This window comes from Nyctibius grandis, chromosome 1 (assembly GCF_013368605.1).
Source record: "Nyctibius grandis isolate bNycGra1 chromosome 1, bNycGra1.pri, whole genome shotgun sequence".
NCBI classification, from domain to species: domain Eukaryota; kingdom Metazoa; phylum Chordata; class Aves; order Nyctibiiformes; family Nyctibiidae; genus Nyctibius; species Nyctibius grandis.
This window is the reverse complement of record NC_090658.1, coordinates 99,247,321-99,264,217: the sequence shown is the minus strand read 5'-3', so window position 1 is coordinate 99,264,217 and position 16,897 is coordinate 99,247,321. Positions and strand designations below refer to the sequence as shown.

Here is a 16,897-nt window from a genome sequence, read left to right as displayed (position 1 = left end):
CTTTTTGGACAACGTGTTTAATCCTAGTGGTACATGTGTTTTATTCAAAGAATTTTGCCAGGACTGTTTAAACAAGAGGTTAGGGAAAAGAAAAGTACTTTATTCTTCTTTATAAAAATAGAATATTTTTTTTTCCATGCACAAGTAAATAAACTTCATCTGATTCTATTTCCTAATATACTTTGCTGCATTGCACTGTTCTTGTAATGTCATATGGATTTTTTTTTAAATCATATATTGAAATATTGAATATTTTGAGCACTATAGACTGAGTATTATTTCCATAACTCTTGCATCCCTGAGCACGTTTATGTTATTGTTAGGTTCATAGAAAATTGATTCTCAGTGTAATACTCATCTAAAACGTATTATATATAATTCCTCTCCTGGGCACTCTGAAGGAATACATTGCATCTTGCAATGCCATAAGATAGTTTTTAACTTATCCTTTAACAAATAAGAACAAATAAAGAATCGAAGATTTTGCTGTAACAAACTTTTTTTCCCATCACTCAAGCAACAACCGTACTTTTCCTGCTATAATTTCCTGCACTGAAGTGTTCTCTTTCCCCATCTGAAATATCATTCCTAACCCCCTCCTTTGGGTGCTGTACAGCCAAAAAGACCTTTAAACTTCCTTCAGTCAGCTTTGTTAGACTGAGGACAGAGTACCTCAGATAGGCTTTTACTGAGTAGCATTACTGCTATAGCATCCGTAATTTTTCTGTAATGTATACAACATTTACACATTGAACTATGACTTCTTTCATGCTGTCTTGAGATAGCAACATGCCTTGAATAATAGAAATTTAATATATCTATCTGAACAGTAAATATGAGATATGCAGCTAGGCATTCGGCCCAGACAGGACAGCAATGAGTGATGCAGATTTCATTTCACAGTGATATAGTCAGTTACATTTATTTTCTGGTGATACAGCCTGCTAGGGGCTCATGAGAACATAAGTGGATTGGTAGAGTTTTAATGAGACTGAGGTAAAATCGATGTTTCAAGGTTACAATCCAGGGAACTTAAGTGCTCTTTTGGATCTCACCCTGGAAGCATGAGAACTGTACTAAAATTAGATATAGCAAGGAAACATTTCTCAATCACAAAGGCTGGTTGTGATCAAGTACTGAAATAGCAATATTTACCTTAGCTTATGGGAATTTCCGAAATGGACAAAATCTTTTAATGGCTAGTAAGTTATATTTCTACCTGTCGTGATCTGTTAGAGAAATCAGCTTTGTATTTATTTGGAGTTTTGTTTGGTTTTTTTAATTATGTGTTACTTGGGAATGTTTATAGATATTCAGCTGCTGTATGTACAGTAAGGTACCATCATTACTTCCCTTCTACAGAATGCACTGAAACTTTGCCGAACATTAAATGTTACTCTCATAGAGATATATGTTTTCATCAACAATATGTGAGACTTTCAAGTGCAACAAAAGGGAAGAAATAGGAATTAAGTAAAATAGAAAGCCACTTCCATTATATTCTTATTATATGATTTGGCTGAGTAAAATTGCCCCAGAAGAAGAATTTCATTCCTTGTGCTGAGTGAAGTGCCCACAGAGTTTAAGTTTCTGTTACTGTAGCCATGGCAATTCCTCTTTCACTGATCCAGCAAAATGGAATCCTCTCCTAAATACCATTTCCCTGGAGAAAATGAGCAATTAAACAACAACAAAAGAATATTTATACTGTCTATTACAATTACATCTAAACTGCCTAGTTTCTTCTTTGATAACATCTACCTGTGAGTATATCTTTCTGTCAGGTTTTATGTTTGTTTATGTGCAATCAGCAGAAGGTGTTGAAAGCAGCATTGCATACAAAGGAAATACTATAATGATCATCAGAAACAGTCAGGCTGATAACTGATGGTTGTTCTAAGCCTGATGGGGACATAAGAAGCAACGATCTCAGACATGAACATCATGTCAATATGTCTATGCGTGTATTAGCATAACCTTGGCAATACTAGGTCTGTCCTAGAAAGTTAGCTACAAAACATAGTGATCCACATTTTACATGGAAAGAGAGATTGATAATGAATTAGAGAAATTAATAGAAAATTATTATTATTGTACCTGGTACAACATAAGACCAAACCTAATCTCACATATGAGAAAAAATTTATTTGTTTTGGTGGGATTTCAGTCAGGGCACTACTATGGATTATATTTCAAAAGTATTTAGATGATAAAGTTGCCTACTCATATACCAAATGCAACAGTTTCTCAAAAATTGGAAACAGGTATGTTTTTTTCATGAGCAGAGAATCTACAGAACTCTATAATCTCCCATTGCACTCATCCATCTTCACAATTTTACAGTTAACAGTCAGAAAAAAGTCCAACGCAGCACTTTGGAAGAAAAAATGCTGTTTCTTATAAAACATAGCTAGTGGGTCTGCATTGAGGGAAGCAAATGATACGCTTTCAAACATTGACAGAATATTTGTGTCATCAATACACCCTTCTAATTAGTAAATCATACTTTAAGGAATGACACTTCTGCCACCATTATTGCTCTTCAGTCTTTAATGTGTCGGGTGCAGTTGGTAATGAGTGAATTTTTTCACCACTTCCAAAAAAAAAAATATTTTCTCTCTGAACATTTGTCAACTAAAGACACGGAAAATATCGATGAGATGCTTTAAATGTAATATCAAAAGCCTCATTTAACTTCATACTAAGTTAAATCTTTCATTTTTACATGTTTTTTTCCCAGGAATTTTACGGTTGTTAATTCAAAAATCATCGTTGTTACTATACGACCTGAGCCCAAAACTACAGATTCTTTCCTGGAGATAGAACTGGCTCATCTGTCTAATGTAAGTACAAGGATAGTTGATATTCTCTTCCAAGAGTATTCATCAGATCATATGAGAGAAAGAAGCAGGGTTGTTTTAAGTATCAGGTAATAAAACTCAGTTTAACTGCTAAAATTTAAGCCCAGGAACAGCCTAACATAGTTTGAAGGGAATGTCTGCTTGTTTCATGCACGTGTATGTGCAAAACAAAATTAATAGTTGTTCCATGAGTTTTGAGGTTTTCATTTAAACACCAATTTCTACCGAAAACTCTCCATTAACTGCTTTGATGGATATAGTTGAAAATGTAGTATTGTGCTGAATGCTTAACCTTTTGCTCCCTGCATAGGTCACAGAGCTACATAGAACTTCAGGCCTTTTCTTCTTTTCTTTCATTATTTTATACTCAAAAGCCAGTTCTTACCTAACCTGTTGTAGCAGACCTTGAAAAAAATGCTCTGGTTCCAACCTAGCTTAAAATTCTTATAAATGTTTGAGATTTTTTGTGCAAATATTTTTAATTCCATACTTGTCAGCCTTTAATCTCACATTAAAAATATTTTAAATCTGAAAAAAGGGATTCTCTGTCTAAATATATGAAAAATATTAACAGTTTTTCTTTCTCGTCTCAGCAATATCCCAGCAGCCACAGGGAGAATAAAATATATCTTTTGCAGGAAATTTTTGTCATTTACAATATTGGGGAAATAATGTTAAATAACAAGCATGGGAGTAATTTATGTGAAAACATGGCATATAAACTGTTTATGTTACTAAGAGTTAAGAGTTTACATTAAATAAAGTCATAAAGAGACAATTAAAGAGACAGAGTTACTAGAGCTATAATAAACAGTATTGTTATGCAAAAGACTGTACAGCTGTGTTTTTTTTGTTATAAACAGTTGCTGAAGTGGTCATATAGGTACAATTCAGCTGGAGGAGTTCCAAATATTTCAGTCAGTAGGAAATTTGGATTCGTGTCTCTGGGCAAAAGTATGAAGAAAACTCTTTGAACTCTAGATCTTTGGTTTACATTTTACTCAAGGTTAGAGGAGACTGACTATTTTCCCATCAGTGGTCATTATGATCCACCATTCAGTTCCCAGAAAAATGATATTTCAAAGAACATCTCAGTGAAATTTACTGCAAAGTCAAGCAGAAAAAAAGAAAGGAATAGAGGAATATAAACTGAGCTGACTTGAGCTGACTCCTTACCTTTCAGTAAGATTAGAAGTTGTTTGATGAAGAATTGTGGAAATTTTGGGTTTTTTTATGATTCTCTGTTTCTATTTAATTTTAAGATGTTTTAGGGTGGGTAGGGTTGTTTTTTTGTTTTGGTTTGGTTCTTTTCCAGCCTAAGTTGTGTCATATGTATGAAGAGATAATATCAGCCTTTAACATAACTTTTGTTCCTGTCAGAAATCTCACTAAAAATATAATAGAGTATTTGCTGAAGTAGACCATAAATTAATTCTATATATCAGGAAAAAAAAAAACAACAAAAAACCAAAACACCTTTGAAATAAAATACTTGTGGTGATTTCACTAAGGTCATTATTAGGAAGAGTTGCCAGGAGGATGCCAGGGAGGGGGCATCCACAACTTCTCTGGGCAACCTGTTCCAGTGTCTCACTACCCTCACAGCAAAGAATTTCTTCCTAATATCTAATCTAAACCTACACTCTTTCAGTTTAAAACTGTTACCCCTCATCCTGTCACTACATGCCCTTGTAAAAAGTCCCTCTCCGGCTTTCCTGTAGGCCCCCTTCAGGTACCAGAAGGCTGCTAGAAGGTCTCCCCAGAGCCTTCTCTTCTCCAGGCTGAACAGCCCCAATTCTCTCAGCCTCTCTTCATAGGAGAGGTGCTCCAGCCCTCTCATCATCTTCATGGCTCTCCTCTGGACTCGATCCAACACCTCCATGTCCTTCTTATGTTGGAGGCCCCAGAGCTGTATCCAGTACTCCAGGTGGGTTTCATGAGAGCAGAGTAGAGGGGCGGAATCACCTCCTTAGATGCATAGAAATATTATCTTGTAGGTTTGAGTGGGTTTTGCCTTCAGACTGAATCTATTTCTAATCTTCTTTGCTATAATTTTCTCATTTGAAAACAAGAATTTATTTACTTACATTACTATAGAACAAGCTTTATATGTCACATACAGAAAGATAAAATTAGTTTTAATATATCTTTAGCGTTTGAACATTATATATTAATGGCTTGCAGATTAATCATGATGTCAATTAAATAGATTATTAAACAGAAAATAAAATACAGACATTCTCTTTCATCTGATTTTTTTGGAATGGCTCTTCTTGTTATTTTTCTTCCTTTCAAACCTTTGTTCTTGAAATGCTGTTCTTTATTCAGAGCCGTTTGTTTCCAAATTGATTTAATGACTAATTTTTAAGCAACCTTTAGAGTATGCCTACTAATATATAGGAGTGTACCCACATATTTGTTCTTTTACCTCCCCGTCCACTGACTAATTTAAAAGTAGATAAGAGATTATTTTAAAAGATGGGCAAATGTGATCATTTAATAAGAGTTAATATGTTTAATTCAAATTACCCTTATGTTAATTTATTCAAAATGTATCATCATTGCTTCATTTTATATGAAAATTAGCCAGTTCATTAATAAAACCAGAGGATTATTTTTTGGAGGAAGTGTAAATCACAATTACATGTGCTGTTTGGAATATAGCATGGTATTTGGATTTGCAGGTAAATTAAAATATGATAGACAGTTGACCACAGTGAGAATGTGGGTGGCAATGCATTATTTAGAGAACATGATATTTGGTATTATGCACTGTGAACATCTTGATGAATGTGATCACATTTTTCCCGTAGTTTGATTAAAGAAACACTGAAGCAATCTTTTAAAAACTGCACAACTCAGACAAAATCTTATTTCTCCAGAAAGAATATGAACTGTGTGAAAGCACAGAGGTTTACTCCAGGGACACTAAAGTAACGAGCCAGCAGTAGCATAGGGCATCAAGCTTTCAATGAGGCTGAAAACCCTGGCTGCAAAACACAGTTGGCACTGTGCTGCATTGTTGTCAAAGTTGCCAATCACATCTCGAAAGTTCAGTTTTATATGCCAGGCAGAGTTATATATACATGCACACTCACACACATATGTCCATTTTTGAGATATCCAAGTCCTGTACTGTAGTGTATAAATAAATACTGCAAGAGCTGTAAACATTAATGGACACAGTAGCTGCTTCCTTAGCTGCAGCTAAGTAATTAACTGTCAAGAGCTGTGATGAGATTGCTGTCCTCACGGAGAACGATGGCTGTTGGAGGTAGCTCAATGGCAGCAGTGTGAGGAGACATTGCCAGGAGGCCAGACTCAGAAAGACTGAAAAAGTGAGCAACAGGTTAAGGGTGAAGAAGAAAATAGGATGACAGGCTCCTTGTGGTCCTTGCAGTGCTTGAAGGGTGTTTGATCAGGATATCAAAAGAGGAAGAAGTTCTCAAAGGCTACTGTGTCCTTGTGAGCTGCCACACCTGGCAGAGCGAACCCTCACACAAGACCTTCTTGAGGAACAGGAGTAATATTTATCCTGCTTTCCATGTTTCTGCTTAATCTCTCATTAGTGACTGCAATGGCCAAATATATTCTCTTTTTTTTTCATTTGAATACATTTCAAAGAGAGTGAAGCATGTGATCTGACAGCAGAAGTTTTATTGTGTTTCAGCTTTCTGCAAAGGCTTTTATTTCCCTCTGTTTTGTGGATTTTTTTTAGTGGACATTTTTTCTGAAAGTGTTTTTGTATTCTCTCTGCTTACACTGTGGGAATAGCGAGCATAAACTGCATATCTGCTGCTAGGAAAGACAGGTCTCAGATCTCAGATATGCAATATCTTATTACAATTCAGCTATAGGGGTACTTTTTTAGTATGCATATATCTATATCAGATTGCAAGTAGAATTTCTTCACCCAGTCTTAGGATACAAATGAATACTCTTTATAAAATCAATTTTAAAAAAAGGTTAATTCTGCACCATCATTCTGTTCTTAATTCTTACTCTTCTATATCCTCTTCTATCAATGTATCTGAAAGCTTTTGGCTAATGATGCAGGACCTGGTCTCTGAATCTCAATGGGTCTGTTACCCAGTGCTTTGTCCTGTGCCCTCTTCCGTTTCCTCTTCTTCATATTATAAATACTTCAGGGAATGGAGCATCCTTTATTTATGTTTGTACATGCTATGTTAATATAAAGTGACATAAGTATACATTGGTTTTAAGTATTTATACTCTACTAATAAAATTCGATGCAGTCAGCAAAATGCTGAAGTAGAGGATCAAAATTTCCCTATATGCCTCTCTCACAAGCATCTTCAGAAGGACCTTTTTTATCTTTGATAAAGAGGTGGATGGAAGAATTTAAATATTTAATAGATTTTTACTTCACAGGCTGCCATGTTTTTTCTATAGCTAAAACACTTTTCAGAATGAAATATCAAGGTGTGTTTTGTCTATATTAAACTATTTCTATATATACTGCACCAACACTATTCATGAGAGAACTACACTAACGTTGATATAAGAAAATGGTATATTCCACCTGTTTCTTCAAATCACTTGTGATTTTGTTAAAAATATTTTTTATTCTGTATTTTATATCTAATTTATTTATATAGTGCTGACTTCTGGGAATATCCAATGTTTATGATGAAAAGGAATACAGTTTTGCAGTTTTTAGCCGACTAAGAACTTCTAAATCAATCTGAGTTTCGATAAAGGAAGATTTACAAGATTAGGGACAAAATTCGATTTTTAATTTTGTCTCAACTCTTCCTAGGCAAAAAAATAAACATGAGTAATAATAAAGACATTTCAGTTTCCCAAAACATTACCCACAGTTTAATGATGTGTAATAAACCTAGATTCCCATCCTGTTCTAAATCAAATCAGAAATCTTCCACTGCCTTCAAAGAGGTTGGAGATGGGATTGTAAAGCTCAAGATAAAAAACTTATTTCAAACAAAAATCTCTGCTGAATTAGGACCTAATTGACAAAAGGATTTGGATAAAGAATGTCGGGTCATCTGAAATCCCAGCCTCCAGACATATTGCCCAACATATGCTTAAAATTTTTAAAGGCAATACTGGTTTTGACATCCCAGTTCCCGAGGGGCCTAAAGTTCTGCTTCTAAACTCACCCAGAAGTGTTCAGTCAAGTCAAGTCTCTTAACAGATTAACTCTTATCTCGTATTTCAATTCTACTAGGATATACCAAATAATAGACAACTTTACGCTTACCTTTTCTAAGAGAGAGAAATCAGCAAATACTCTGCTTTGAGGTTCAAGTGCTTTTTAAATACCCCGTAAGAATTAACCTTAAGCTTTTGCAACTTCAGTGTCATCAATGCGTCAGAGTATAAGTATGATCTTGTAGGAGAAGACCTAAATAAATATTTAGGTCAAGCATAACATTTTTTTGTATACCAGTAACTAACAGGTTGGTTTGTTTTCTTCTTAGGGCACATTGAACCCCTACTGTGTGCTGTGGGATGATTCAAGAACGTAAGTGACAGATGTTTGCTTCTATTGCTATGGCTCAAATATTACGAAGTACCTAACAATATTTAAGTAGTTGGTCAGTAAATGGGTCTGTACAAGGGCAGGGAAAATGAACCTTTCACAGAGTGAAAGTACTGGGTTCTCCAGTCACTTGGCTTCCTTTCCGCAGCTGTGTAAATTGAAATAATACAATATCTCACCAGGAAGAGATTACTCACATAGTCATTTTAATCTGCTTTTTCAAGATTAAAATGAGGATGTCTAAGAACTGTAGTTCCTTGATGGTAGTTGCTGAGCAACAAGCTAGTGGGTAAACAATCAGACAGATAACTAATGAAGGCTCCCATTTCTGTTAGTGCAAGGAGAAATATCATTTTCAAGTGTGATACCACAGCAATCTTCATTTTGGTTAGTTCAAATTTTCATTTTAGTTTAGTAAAATAATAGCTGTATACTAAATAGTGAAAGCTTGCTAGAAGTCTTCTGCTACTTTTTTTCAGTGTGTTTCCCTTCTGTAGCAAACCAGAAAATGTCACTGTAAAGAAGTGAAGCAGTAAAATCAGTGTGGTTTAAAAAGAATTCTAAGTTTATGCAGTTGTAATTTGCTGCATTAAACTTTCACAGTAAATTTCCCATTAAAGTCAAGGTGAACTTTGCCTAAATACAGATTGTTTCAAGAAGGATCTCTATGTGGTTGCCATATTAATTGTTTTAAAGATGATGATGTACTTCTTGTCCAGGTATGTTATGTATGTCTGTCTTGTACTACAGACTCGGCTACAGTGTTAGAAATTGTATGCCTGTGATTTTGTGAGTGCTTTTGTCGTTGAGCCTGGGTTTACATCAGTACACTGATGGCTGAGAAACAACATTATAGTGTAGAAATGAGAAACTTTGGACATGATACTAGAAATCCTTTCAAATACAAGTAGTACCATGGTCTGTGCCTCTACGAAAGAATCATAATGCAGTTATTTGCCAGCAACATCATAATGTTCCATTTTCTGTAAAATGTGTGGAATAAAGTACATGAAAGACTTGATATTATGTATTATTATGTGCACATGAAATGCAAAACATTTGGAACATGTTCTTTGTTTCCTCTTCACAATGTTTTGCTTACACAGTATTTACCATTTTTTACATGCATTACTTTAAGCACTCTGTATTTAGAGCACATGTTCTGATGTTACTGCTCCAGTCCAGAATATCAAAGGCATATTTGCAAGGAAATAGACTACCAAAAAAAAACCATGCTGTGGATTTAACAACGTGATTAAAATATTTCATGCAGGTATTTGGGATGGATGTGTGAAGCAATCACAAACAAATGTATTTTGTGCTTGCCAGTTATTTTGCATGCATTTCTCTTAGTATTGTTTATACAGAACTTCAGTGCTACATATAAGTACCGATTTCAGTGTGCTTCAGAATCTGGATGGAAAAGTGAACTTTTGAAACATCTAAAATTTACATAAAGCTTGCATAAAATAGTCTGAGGTTTTGAGGGGGAAACACATGCTTTTGTATTCTGAAGGATATATTCTCTAGTCATATTATTTAATAGTAGCTATTGAAGATGTTAAAATATTTGAAGATTGGGGGTATCCTTAGAGATTTATCAGTTTTGAAAAGTGATATGAGCCATCAAATATTCACAATAAGAGATGATTTATCAGTAAGGTCTGCATGGATACGATTGTCATTTGTTTTACACATGTATGTGTGTTATTTTATGAGAATGTTACATTTTCTCTTACCTGAGTGTGTAATAGCAAGAGCAAAATTCTACTTTTTTCTTCCAGCCCTTAGGAAAAGATCCCTGATGTTAACTGTGGGAACATTAGTTGTTTCGTAATTTTTCTTTTTGTTTTGGAGCATTTTTTTTGTATTTACTCAGGAATAGTTCTGAATTTGTTTTCTGACACCATGAGTTTTAAATTATCATGAAAGCTCTGTAATGCTGAATCGGTTCCTATCATTTATAAATCTTAATAAATAAATATATAGAGGACTATGTAATTGGTTAGGTGCCCGTGATGATTTTGGGTTCTTGGTAGCTTTTTTTTCTTTTGTTTTTTCCACTTTTTTCTACGTCTCAGGAATTAACCACTCTCAGCAGCAGGCAACTGAATTCGATTAATTAATATCCTCATCCACATTGCAAATCCTACAGAGCTGTGCTGTGCTCATGTCCTTCCAAACTGGATAATCTTTGAATAACCCAGATTTGGCAATCATTTTGGAACAAACCCAACAAAATGTAGTCTGCTTTTAGTTGAAGGTGCTTAACTAATCAGTAGTCTACACTGAGACGGGTGTTTTAAATTAAGTGCTTTTCAGATGAAAACTATGTTTGCCTTTATCATCGACATACAACCAGCAGTAACCTCTAACGGGTTTTGCCACCTTTTTAGCCATGTCTCCCACATCTTTGTCTGCATGCATTGCAAGTTCACATTTGGTAAAAGGTACTTCTTCCACTGACCTTGTCAGTTTAGTACTTCTCCAATAGCAGCTTTGTCTGTCTGGGTTTTGGGCATGCTTCTCTGGAGATTGATGAGTGCTTCACAGTTCCCTGTCATCCATCCTTGAAGAAAGTTCTGGGTCTGTGAGCTGTTTAGTCACATCAGATCATCAAACTATCCTACTGCCATTGCTATTTGTGGCAATTTGGTCATCCTAACTTTGGCAAAAGCAGTTTAATCCATTCTTTCTGTGAGATTTGGTGGTTCTTCCCTGTGATGATATTTTATAAGATTTTCCATTTATCAAGCTGGTAGGCTTGTGCCCTCTCCATAGGCAGCTAGTCAAATGTGTGTACAATATTGAGACAGTGCAACTAAAGAATAAAATATTATGTCATGTATTATAAAGGGCAAACTCAAATCCAGTAATTCAGCATTTTATTTCAGTTGATTCTCTCAAAACATAGAGCACATCTATCTGTGTTGTTTGAAACAAGGCTGTTAGTGAGTTCTGGTGTTTCCTTTATTTCCAACTTCCTTACATGAAGCTGGTTGCATCAATGGTATGTAAGTGGTGATTTTTTCCCCCTCAAAAATCTGACTGATATCTTCATCCATTCATTTCAGAAAATGTATTCTAAATGTTACCTTCAGTAAAATCTTAGGTTACTGAATGCTTGTCACAGAATCACAGAACGTTAGGGATTGGAAGGGACCTCGAAAGATCATCTAGTCCAATCCCCCTGCCGGAGCAGGATTGCCTAAACCATATCACACAGGAACGCATCCAGGCGGGTTTTGAATGTCTCCAGAGAAGGAGACTCCACAACCTCTCTGGGCAGCCTGTTCCAGTGTTCGGTCACCCTCACCGTAAAGAAGTTTTTCCTCATATTTATGTGGAACCTCCTGTGTTCCAGCTTGCACCCATTGCCCCTTGTCCTGTCAAGGGATGTCACTGAGAAGAGCCTGGCTCCATCCTCATGACACTTGCCCTTTACATATTTATAAACATGAATGAGGTCACCCCTCAGTCTCCTCTTCTCCAAGCTAAAGAGACCCAGCTCCCTCAGCCTCTCCTCATAAGGGAGATGTTCCACCCCCTTAATCATCTTCGTGGCTCTGCGCTGGACTCTCTGTAGCAGTTCCCTGTCCTTCTTGAACTGAGGGGCCCAGAACTGGACACAATATTCCAGATGCGGCCTCACCAGGGCAGAGTAGAGGGGGAGGAGAACCTCTCTTGACCTGCTAACCACACCCCTTCTAATACACCCCAGGATGCCATTGGCCTTCTTGGCCACAAGGGCACACTGCTGGCTCATGGTCATCCTGCTGTCCACTAGGACCCCCAGGTCCCTTTCCCCTACGCTGCTCTCCAACAGGTCTGTCCCCAACTTGTACTCATACATGGGGTTGTTCTTGCCCAGATGCAGGACTCTACACTTGCCCTTGTTATATTTCATTAAATTTCTCCCCGCCCAACTCTCCAGCCTGTCCAGGTCTCTCTGAATGGCTGCGCAGCCTTCCGGCATCTCAGCCACTCCTCCCAGTTTTGTGTCATCAGCGAACTTGCTGACAGTGCACTCTATTCCCTCATCCAAGTCATTAATGAATATATTGAATAGAACTGGTCCCAGTACCGACCCTTGAGGGACTCCGCTAGACACAGGCCTCCAGCTGGACTCTGTCCCATTGACCACCAATTGTCCTTTCAGTGCATTGGAAATTGTGTGGAATATTTGTAATTGACGTTCTGAGGAGAAACAATTGAGTTCCTTAAACCAACAAAACAAAAACTCAAGAAAGAGTTGTATGTTTTCTGCTTTGCATTGTCTGGCATAAACAAACTACCCCTGCTCTCAGGAACTCTGATACACTAATTCCAGTGTCTCAGTCCACAGAGAGAAAGAAAATAAGTTGGTCAGATATTAGGGCTGACTTTCCCACTCTACAGAAGTGATTTTAAAGATTTAAAAAAAAACTAATGAAAGCTTTTCTTCTGACCCTCATACCTTTCTGGAAAGGAAAAGAGGGGAGAAGGACACAGCAGATACAGTCTCAACCAGCAAGTAATCAAACAGTTAGAGCATTTACTTGGACACCTCAGGGACCAGCCCTTCAGTTTTTTCTTTACAGAAGTTACTTGAGGAGTTTGATGCACACTTTTCAGCCTCACAGGAGCAGCCTGTGCCCACTGAGCTGTTGGCTCCCCTGGAGTGTTATTCATGTGTCCTGCTGGAACTCTGCCATATTATTTAGGAAAATATTCATGGGTTGGGGAGCTGATTCCCATCACCCCTATATTTAATTTTACTACTCTTTCCATGTATTTGTCACCATGCCATGCCTAAATCTTACCCATATCACTGTCAGTGTTTTTTTCCTAGCGCTGTTTTGCTTTATGTAAGTCTGGGCAAGGCTATGTAAGCACAGTGGATCAAAGAATCCTTATATGCATGCATACATTTACATTTTAAAAGTGACATTTACTGTGGCAGTTTTGAAGGCTGTCTGAACAGTTCTCTTGAACTTTGTTGCCTTCTCTGATGCTTATATCTGTAATAGGTGCCAGAACAGACAGTCTGTATGGAGCTCTAGGATCCATGAAAGTTTGGCCTGACTTGTCACTTGTCTCAGTGGACCCAGCCCCTGGGCTCTTGAACCAGGGTGCAGAATTAAAAACACAGTAAGAAGCTGGAAGCTGGGTGCCACAGTACTTAGCATCGTGAGTACCACCCTCACATGCAACCCTCTGCTAACACCGTCACAGTGAGGGCATGGAAGGTGGGGTGGACACAGTGAGTTACTGGAAGGAGGTCACATCTCACATGGGAGTTTCAATAGTCATTGGCTGATTAGCAAAAGAGTGGAGCTAGTGTTCGTTCTTTTAGAAATGTGTTGAACGTAATGTGTGCACATGTGCTCTCCACAGGACAGTGTCAGTTGTTGCCGGTGTGCTCCACAGCTGTATGCAGTGCAACATGACATCTCACAGCACTGGGTAAGGAAAGAGCTTTAGCATTCTGGGACTCTTTTCTGCCAGCTGCTGCAGAAGGATGTTATAACAGTATGACAGCCTTTTATTTGTCCATATGTGTGCTCGTAGCAGTTTCTGCCCGCTGAATATACAATTGGCTGAAGTACAATGCAATTAGCTGAAATTTTTCATATTGCAAGGATTTTGATCTGGTTCAGTTTTAGTTTAGGGCAAGCAGTAGGTCTTCTGTCTATTTTTTTCCATTGCCATACAAATTTACATTGATAGTGGCTTAAATTTTCTACCCTGAATCTATGTGAAACTATGAATACCTATATATGAGAAGTGAGAAGTTGTATACATTTGTGTAACTTCAGGATGTCTCTCTAGACATATTATAACATCCTCTATTAAAAAGAGGGTTAAAAAAAGTTTACTATTACTTTTTCTTTAATTATACCCTAGAGCTTTTAATTATTTTTCTCCCATTGTCCCTGGATACATTGGTGGAGAAATAGTCCATAAAGGAATTTGTTCAATGCGAATAAAGAAGAGTCTACCAGTTAATTGTGATTTTCTCACAGATTTGCCTATAGGGCAGAATGTGACTCAGCCTTAGGATATAAGCTTGCATGCATACCAGCAAAAAAACTTTTGCATTTTATTGCCTTGTGATAAAATTGACAGGGAACACTGATCAGCTTTGTCCCTCTCCTCTCCACTATGTTTTTTAAAACTACCATGATGGACCATTACAGTTATTCTTTGTTCAGCCTAGCCTTGCAAGCCTTTGAAAATATGTCAAGATGACTCTTTATAACTCACTTCAAAATGTCTCAAGCTAATAATCCAATAATTAGAATATCCTAAATCAGAATTTGCTTCCGGAAATATGAGTAATAGTCTCTCCTTACTTTCTATTACTTTACAGTCCTATTATTTTTGTCATGAGGAAGATATGGAGGAAATAGATTTTTCTACAAGTAGAATAAAAATTGAATAAGAGTAATTCGTGTAAGTGTATTTTGGCAATATATGCCAGCTGAAGTTTTGCTTGTTCCATCAACTTCAGTCAGACTTGTCGGTTCAGCTTTTCAGTCAGACTTTGCTTCTTTCATATTTTTCAAGGCAGAAAATTTGCTTTCCACATTAGCTTCTATGCTTATATTTGTGAATATAATGGAAGAGTTAACATTAATGAACTTATTCAAAAGATAAATGCCTCGTGCAGTACCTACTTTTATGAAGAACTTTCCATAATAGAACCTGTGTAATAGCACACTACATAATCTTCTGTTCCTGGCAGCCTCACATAAAGAGTTGAAAGACTCTACAGAATCTTATTCTTTATCATTAAAACAGTATGGAATGAAAAACCTGATCCAAACTCCCTTGCAGACAGCCAAAATTCTTTGACTGATTTGAATCAGATCGGATCAAGTGGCAAACCACTGCTCAAGCCATGCAAGACCTAAATTTAAGTATTTTTAAATTCCCAAACTGCTAAGATTATACTGTAACGCAGGAGTACTTAGTTCTGAAATGTGTAGGTATTATACAACATGAAATGAAGTGTCTTTATGTTGAAAAAGAGTCAGACCAAAATTTTCTTTGCTTAAGTCATAGACAAAATGAATCAGTATATATGGGAGGAATTTATAATTTAGCTCTTTTTTCTAACACTGCTCTTCGCTAACACCTACATGGCCATGAACAGAGCTTACATGGCCTGCTGAGATTTATAGCAAAAAAAGGAAATCAAATTAATTCTTGCTAGTAAGTTCACTTCCTTTTTAATTTTTACTGAGTGATTAATCAACTCCATTTGTTGGGAACTCAATTGTTATTTATTGCCATTATATAAATGTAGATTTTCAGAAACTAAAAATAGTGGTTTCTTGTAATATCAGGCAATTATAATTCTGAAATGTGAATGAATAAAAAGTAGTGGTTGTATCTTCATAATCAAATTTAAAGATTTGAACTGGACTTTTGACATATTTTTTAATGTATAATGAGGGCAGAAGGTAATTAAGCAGTTTGAATAAACTTTAGAACAGAAAAAAATTGGCCATAATTTGGTTTGTATCTACGTTTCCAGAAAAATTCATGGATGTTACTAAGTCAAATAAAATGTGATTGTTGTTTTCCCTAGTAATACCTCACCAAGAAATGCAACAGATGGGATCTGTGAATCCAGCATGGTGCTGGACTTGGACTGACTCTTGTAGGGGAAAACAGTGTTCGACAAATCCAATACAGCTTCCAAAAGTACAATGTAGCACAATTACAACTGCAAAAGTTTACCAATCTTTCTCGTTCGTAATATATAACTCTTAAAGTGTGTTACACCTGTAGATTTAAAAGAAATTTAACACAGAAGTTGGTATCATCCTCCTTGGTTTACAGATAGGGGAAACTAGGGCATAATGAAAGCAAAGCTGTTTGTCCAAGGTCACACATCAAACCCGTTAGAGTTCTAACTTCCTGAGTCCTAATTGAGAATGCTCTCTAGCTGTTCTCAAAACCAATATAATTTCCCTGCTGTGATGCAGAACTCTAAAGGTTAAATAGTTTTATAATGATATTTCTGTTTTTTTCTCATTCGTTCTGATGAGCTCATGACTATTGCCAGTCCTGGAGAGTTTAGTTCTGTTTATCCAACAGAAGTAGCGCAGCAGAAGTAAAGGTCCTTCTATTATGCCCTCCTTAAACAAAAAAGAAATCTAATTGCATCACCCAAGAAGATGAAAAATCTGGGGAATATTGCTTATCCGTGTGAGAAGGAGCTGTGGGAAGTGCCCTTCTGCCATTCTCTCCTGTTCATTTGTCAAGGGGGACACAGATCATGTGCATAAATTGCTTTTAAGTAAATCATATTCTATAGTTTTGCACAGACATATATTTGTTTCTTTTAAACTTATTTGCGGTCAGTACAAAAAAGACAAAGCTACAACTGTTATAAATACCCCTACTTTTAGTACTGTTATGAGGAGAATATAATACAAGGCATTTTTGAGCATTTGCAGAGTATAGGATTGCTTGTCTTTACTTCCAAATGCATGGATCTAAATCTGATTGAAGTCTTCTG

At 36.5% G+C, this 16,897-nt stretch overlaps 1 protein-coding gene across 1 annotated transcript in view; it reads left to right on the top strand.

Annotated features, from left to right (window-relative positions):
- ADGRB3 (adhesion G protein-coupled receptor B3) overlaps window positions 1-16,897 on the top strand; it is a 492,392-nt gene that overhangs the window by 289,417 nt on the left and 186,078 nt on the right. The window contains exons 14-15 of the mRNA XM_068399003.1: window positions 2,741-2,843; window positions 8,324-8,367. Coding sequence (XP_068255104.1) covers window positions 2,741-2,843; window positions 8,324-8,367 — 147 coding nt within the window. The remainder of the gene's footprint in view (window positions 1-2,740; window positions 2,844-8,323; window positions 8,368-16,897) is intronic.